The following is a 7315-nucleotide window of genomic DNA, read 5'->3' as shown; positions in this document are numbered from 1 at the left end:
CTTGTGTGTAGGCCACGGACCAAACGTATGCAGGCAGAACTCCAGCCCCACCCAGAGCCCTGTGGATCTTTGGGAGATACTGCTGAGTGTTTACAGACAATTCAGGCCCATCGGTCGCCGGGCCGATTCCTTCCAGAGGAACCCTCTGTGATCTCCCGAGTGGACGACAGGCCGAAGATAGATGGGCAGGGGACCGGGCAGGCTCTGACCTCAATGCCACCCAGCACGTCCTCCCCACCTGTGGCAGCACCTCGGCAACGGGGACCACCAGAGGAGCAGGCCCACGGGCAAAACAGCTGAGGATGAACCCCTGAAGCCACAGGCCATTCTCTGAGTCACCACCTTTAATGAGGAGGCAGGGGAACGCAAAACCCATGCCAGGAGGGAAAGCGTTTACTGGCTCCTCCCTGACCCTACAAGGTCGTCTAAGCAGAGAGCAGAGGGACGCAGTGCCCTCAACAGAGCACAAGCTGCTCGGCTGCCGAGCGTGAGTACTGACGAGGGCTTGGCTTTGCTGCGCCTCCATTTCGCTGCGGCCTTTTACCTTCCACAGCCTCTCCAGTTACGAATTGCTCATAGAGATCTCGTGGTCGAGGAAGGATTAAGCGCTCAGTCTACAGAGCTGAACCTCCCTCCTGTCCAAGGCCCCCCTCTTGACTGCTGGCACTTAGAAAGCCTTCAGGCTCTGCTCTGGGTGTAAGCAGGGTCCTCTGCGGTGGGCGCTTCCCCGCACTCAGGCCTGTGCAAACTTCCAAGCTGAAGTTTGGCCGCCATATTCATGGGTCCAGCTTCCCAAACTCCTGGAAGCTTTCATGGAGCTAAAAGTGCCCACAGCTGCTTAAGGCCACATCTGTTCAAGGACACATCGAGGGGAGCCCTGCTCCAAACCCCACAAGGTTTAAGATCTATTTCAGAGCCCCAGACAGCTGGAATCAGCTTCAACCTGTGCCTTCTAAAGACTCAGGACTGTTCTTGGGTCGCATCCTGGTCTCCTGAACCATCTCCCTTTCAGAAAGAGACCTAGTTTCTCAACAGAAGCTCTGGGGTCCCACTCTGCATTCACCCCTCTACCCTCGGCCCTGTGCCTTGTCCGGCACACAGCAGAGGTCCAGAAAATCTTTGCTGACTTATTGCACGGTGTGTGGAGTTAACAGCCTCTCTTTAGTTTGAAAAGCTCCAGGTTCAAGGGCAACTGACCTCAGGTCTCTTTCATGAAGCCAGGGCGGCCAGGCACAGTGTTCACAGCACTGGTAAACCCCCGGGATGATTTTGAAATAACTGGTGCGACCTCAAGCTTAATCAGCACGGAAAACGTGGTGTAATGAGCGGGCCGTTGACATTATAATCAGTTCAAAGAGACTCCAACCAGCCGTTCCCAGCAAAGAAGGACGCCAGAAAGCAAAGTATGAAGAAGTATTTTAATAGCTCAAACTCCAAGTCACTGTGCTCCCAGTTCTGAAGAGGTTCCTAAAGGAGGCGACTTTGGCCATTTTGGAAGCCAGCGTTCACCCTCCCGTGGTCTCGGCATCTCCCTCCTCTGGATGCTGACTAGGAGGAAAGCATAAGCACTCCTGGTACCATCCTGGCTCCCATGGGACCTTCCTCTTACCTACACGTTATAGCAACAGGCTTAGCTAGACTAAGATGATGACTCGGTTAAAGAAGGAGACAAACGTTGACTGTCCAAGCAGGAGCAGTCCAAGCTGGCAAGAAAAAGCGCGCTGCGTACATACGATACAGAAGGGCGAGCTTCTGCCTGTGGGTTTACAACGTTACACTGGCTTTGCCTACGACCTATCAAGAAGGATTCTGCTGGCCAGTGTTTCTGCTGAACAAGCAACATGGCGGTCAAAAGTCTTGGGCATCCAGTGCCACCAGCCCAGAGTCATCATGCATCGTCCACTGGAGAGTCTTTAAGGGAAACATGAAGTCCAGCTCATGCCTCTGCCTACGGGTCGATTTCTTCGGGAATCACGGTGATCATAATGTCTTCATTGCCCCTGCGGACAACCATGTTCAGGGTGCTTTCCTTCTTAATGACGTCGCTGACGTCGTTGGCGGAGACCACTGACTGTCCATTAATGCTAATGATGACATCATTTTCCTTGAGCCCGCCACTGCAACACAAAGGGAAATGCGATTGTAATGTTTCCATTCCTCCTGGTCTAACTGCCACGAAAGGTGATCAACTTTACATCGACAGAGGCACAGTTCAGGACCTAAAAGCCCACAGCAAACAGGGTGGGGTAATAATTAACTTATGTGAGACTGGCTTAAACCACCAATGGGTTGCATTATTTCCTTTTGAGGTTTTTAGGCCACATCATCAATCGTGTCCATTGTAGAAATGCCTACCAGCACTTGTATGATCTTATCATAGATGGACCCCAAAGGAGATGAGGATGTACCATCTACCATGTACCAGCACCGTGGCCAACTTGCTTGTAATGGGTGTTACAACTCAGAGAGCAGCTCCTACGGGGATGAGTTGATGGCTCTACTGTGAGACACCTGCTTTGTGCTGTTGCTGGGACTGTAGCTCTTCTATATGACAGTGTCCAATAAGCGGTTATGGTTCATAATGGTCTAGCACAGGAGTCAGCGAACTTTTTCTGTACATGGCCAGATAGGAAATATTTTAGGCTTTGCAGGCCAGATGGTCTCCATCACAACAACTCAACCCTGCCGTAGTAGTCCAAAAGCCACCACAGACAATATATAATCTATTGGGCGTGGCCGTGACCCAGTAAAACTTCATTTACATAACACTGGAATTTGAATTTCGCATCACTTTCACATGTCCTAAAATACTGTTCTCATTTAAATTTTTTCAACCACTTAAAAATGCAAAATCTATTCTTTCAGATCTGGTTCCCAGGAAACAGGGTGCTGGCCCCTCCCTGGTCTAGACCTCTCTCTGGATATTTCGTCGATACAGGTAACAGACCCTGATTGTTAGCTGACCTACTTCTTTTCATGTTATTTTGACGTCCCCTGGGTTATTTTTCTAGAGGTGTGGATAAGTACGGCCTGACTGATAACAGACATCATTAGCGAAGGCTTCAGGAGGAGATGCATCCAGCAGCCTAGGACAGGACCTCTGCCTGAGGTCTCCAGGACATTTTGCTCCTTCGAGCCTCTTTCCCCAGCCAGGCCTGTTCTGGAGACTCATAACAAGTCCGACGTCACTCTTTCCATCTGATGCCCCTCCTCAAGAGGACTTTGAAGACAGGAAGCAGCCTTTTGCTGCTGAGTCCTGAGCTGAACCGGGTTGGAAGTCCTGACTGGCAGTCGACCAAGGATGTCCGACCATTTTGTCAAGGATTCTCACAATCACCCGAGCTGATACGAAAAGAACAGCCCCCTGCCCCTTGCCCCCTACCTTCAGGAAACACAAGGATATTAGGAAAAGGGGAAATAATTCTAACTCACGCTTCTGCGGGGGTATCAGGAATTACTTCGATAATATACGCTCCTGAAAGCACATCTGGGAAGTCTCGGTGGCGATCCTTCAGCTCTTTGGCTTTGCTGCTCAGGACAAACATACCTGTATTACTGTTAGGTAACAACGGGGCTCCTGCCCGGCTTCTCCTCCTTCCCTGATTCTAACGTAAAATTCCTCCAGGGATTTTGATTCTGCTTCAAATTGCCTATTTCCTAGAGTTACTGGATAACAGCAAGGGAAGTGTTTTATCATTATTATTATTAATTGATAGTAGCTACCACTTGAGGAGTCAGTACAATATAGTGGTCGGCCTGCTTTGGAGCCCCAGCTCTGCCGCTTCCTGACTGTGTGATCTAGGGCAGTTGCTTAACCTCTCTGTGCCTTAGTTTTCGCACCTGTAAAACAGGGATAACGACATGGGGTTGTCGTGAGGACCCGATGAGAGCATCTAGGTCCAGCACCTGGCCCAGTGCCAAGCACATGATAAATAGTGGGCGGGGTCGCCATGGCTAGTGACCACTGCCACCACCCGTTCATTCAAGCTTTGATACGCATGAAATCACTCAGTCCTCACCACATACCAACCTGCCTGCACAGTTATCCTCATTCTGCAGAGGAGGAAATTGAGGCACTCAGGGGTCAAATCATCCCAAGGTCACAAGCCAGGAAACAGTAGAGCTGGGACAAGAACCCAGGAAGCTGGACCCCAGGGCCCGTACTCCTTCCTTACGCCTTCATCTCTCAGAGTTCCCAAACAAGACCTGATGCACATTTTAGTCTTGGCAAGCCAGCTGAGAAAGGTACCACCACTTATTACACGTGTCTAAACTATAGTCGTGTGTTCACAATTAATAGCTAATTAACTACAATAATTAATACATTAATATTTATATCAATATGTGCTGCTCCTTGCCAACTTTTCAAGCGAGCCCTTAGGTACCAGGACTCCTACGATTACACCAGATTTTTTCATCAAGGTTAAAATACCAGTACGTTATGAGTCTGGCAGCCACATACCACAACTTCCACCAGCTCGGGAAAAACAAGCCCATCAGTCATGCTGGGCCTGACGGGCATTCCAGGAGCCTCAGGCCACAGGCGGCAGAGCTGAGGAAAGGCAGGGCGCTCTGGGGCTGAGGGAGGTGTTCGGGGCACTCCTGGAATGTGAGTTTCAACAGAGCAAGTGGTGAAAGGAAGGCATGGGGGAGTGACGAACACCCGGCTCTTCAGGCCTGCGTTCCAAGAAGAATGGAATCTTCCAGAAGGAAGGGCCTGCTCAGAACCCAGAAACAAACATGAAGGATAAAACAAGAGGCCAAGGCTAACGGCCCTCTCTCTTTCCTAACGTTACTTAACTTTAACCAGAAACTGAGCTGTCTTGAAGCAGAGTAAGGCTTCCCTTTTAGGGGTGCCAGTGAGAGTCTTCTGAAGTTCAGGTTTGTTTTAAATTTAAGACACAGACAGACACAGACATTCTGTTACCCACCTGGATGTCAGTGACATCATTCGGATGCCAATATACTTCTTCTTGGTGATGGCTTTGCCTGGAAAGGACAACAGAAGGTCAGCCCAGTTGGCGGCTGTGCCGGGTACACCACGAGCCATGGGGTCCAATCCCTCAGTTTGCTGTGTAGAGTCAGGACCATAGGGGCATACCCTCGGCTTGTGGTTCAAATCCTGACTGGGATCCTACCTGCCTCCTCTCTTCCCCAGGTAGAAGGTAAACATCACACCTGCAAGGGACCCTGTTGAGCCTCAAACCCCCAGCCTGACTCGAGCAGAAGGTTCAATAAACATTTGTGGAATGAATGAGCTCCATGAATCTCAGTTTTCTCATCCGTAAGATGGGACTAATAATTCCCACCTGATCACGCAAAGGGATTAAATGACATAATGAATAACGAAGTGAAATGATGTACAGAAATCACCCAGGATCATGCCCGGTACATACCAGATTGAACCATATGACACACTCATGATCATAGGTTGAAAATAGTCCAACACCTATGACCTAATACCACGGGCTTAATAGCGTGTGTTCCTTTCCCTTCTGACCCTCAGGGTGTCATTTTCCCCGACCCAAGTCCCCGCGGGGCACTTGCTCTACCTTTGGCTTGTCGGTCGTGGGATTCCGTTAGGAACTTTTTAATCTTATCAGATGGAATTGCAAAGGAGATACCAGCTGTCACTTTCAGTGTGTTAATTCCAATCACTTCACCATCCTGAAAAGCAAGATGGAAACAGCTTACTGAATCCGTGAAGGTTCACCTGAAGATACACACCGATAGAGAGTGGAGAATTTGCAAGAAAGGAGCCTTGGAGCTTCTTCAGAGAAATGTGTGAGGTGGGGGAAGCTGGAGGGAGGGGGCTCCTGGGTCATAGAGGGAGACGCCTGACTTGGGCAGCGTAAGCCAATCTCAGCAACGGAAGAATCGACACCCACTCGACTCAGAGCTGAGTGATCACCACGCCGAAAGCACAGCAACAGACACAACAGACAGTTTCAAAATGCACATTTGCTCCTTTGGCACGGAATACGTTTCCCAAAGCCCCAGAGTCCTTTAGATGGCTGTCCACACCTTCCTGCCTCCCCCATTTCCAGTGATCTTAAGATTCCTCTGCTGATGTCAGGGAGAAACAACCTTAGTGCTTAGGGCGGACGGACTTCATCATCAGGAAAACAAAGCCTCACCTCCGAGCTGACTCCGGGGCACTTGGGGGAGGCAGAGGGCTCACAATCGCATCTCACTGCCTCTGCTTGTCACAGACTAGCTTTAAATCATGGAGGAAGCCAGTCTACCAGGTGTGCTTCAATTCAAGATAAATTCACAGTTCAGTGAACGCCACACCATAGGAAACAATCCTGGTATAACAGTCTTGCCTCACACCATCCAACCATTATTCTGAACACTATTGTTAAAGGGTCGTTCAACTTGGACTTAGAACGGAAAACTGCCAGGAGAGTTTAAGTCACTTCTTGCACATTTCCCGCAGCGCTGAGAATTCAGTCCCCGACTCAGAGGGACCTCAAGAAGGCACTGCCATCCTGCTCTTTGCTAAACAAGGCCTCGAGTTCATGAGAGTTGGGATGGGTGACCCTGAGCTGCACCCTGGCTCTGACTGTCTGATTCTAAGGCTTCCCTTTTTTGCCTAAATAAAATATAAACTTAGGTGACATCTTTGTGAGCGGGGTAACTCCTCATTCCAGCCTGGTCTTAGAGGAGGGCCCCTGGCCAAGACAAACCCTGTGGATGAGCCACGCCAGCTCCCTAGGCAGCGTAGGGACAGGCCAGAACTGCTGACACCTTCAAAATAAAGACCCACTCCTTTAACCACTCCTGGATTGGACCTGAATTCCAATGCCTTTACTTGTAACTTTGAAACATAAGCATGTCTGCTGGCATAGCAGTTCCAATCCAAACTCCATCATGCCTTACTCTTTGCAGAAAAGATAAGAAGAGTAATTTGCAAGGTACAGTACAGTCACAGATTTCACTTTAAAAGAATTAGATAATGTGCTTTGGCAAGTTCATGTGTGAAAAGAAGCCAAAAGGAAAAAAAAGACATGTACATAGATTTTTAAAAGGCCTTACCAGGTTTACTAATGGGCCTCCGGAGTTTCCATACTGAAATTAAGCAAAAACGAAAAGGTTATGAGTTTATATCATTACATGGTCCAATCTAGTTCTCTGCCTGGCAGGTCCCTGAGTGCAAGTTCTTGCCGAAGTTTTGTTCCTGTCTACCTAGTATTTTGCTGAGGAAAAAAGGACCTTAAACAATTTTCAGAAAGTTTTAGATGTGCCATAAAGGGGATATATATAGATATAGATAGATAGGTAGATAGATGGATAGATTTTTTTTTTTTTTTTT

General features: G+C 48.9%; 1 protein-coding gene across 1 annotated transcript in view; it reads right to left on the bottom strand.

Moving 5' to 3' along the window:
* Positions 1-1399: 1399 nt before the first annotated feature.
* Positions 1400-7315, bottom strand: part of HTRA1 (HtrA serine peptidase 1) — a gene marked incomplete at its 5' end in the record, with an annotated part of 53293 nt that continues 47377 nt past the window's right edge. The window contains 5 exons of the mRNA XM_024755929.1: positions 1400-2117; positions 3433-3528; positions 4932-4989; positions 5553-5667; positions 7039-7071. Coding sequence (XP_024611697.1) covers positions 1949-2117; positions 3433-3528; positions 4932-4989; positions 5553-5667; positions 7039-7071 — 471 coding nt within the window. The remainder of the gene's footprint in view (positions 2118-3432; positions 3529-4931; positions 4990-5552; positions 5668-7038; positions 7072-7315) is intronic.

This window comes from Neophocaena asiaeorientalis, unplaced genomic scaffold (assembly GCF_003031525.2).
Source record: "Neophocaena asiaeorientalis asiaeorientalis breed wild unplaced genomic scaffold, Neophocaena_asiaeorientalis_V1.1 scaffold85, whole genome shotgun sequence".
Taxonomy (NCBI): Eukaryota; Metazoa; Chordata; class Mammalia; order Artiodactyla; family Phocoenidae; genus Neophocaena; species Neophocaena asiaeorientalis.
This window is presented reverse-complemented; position numbering and strand designations above follow the sequence as displayed.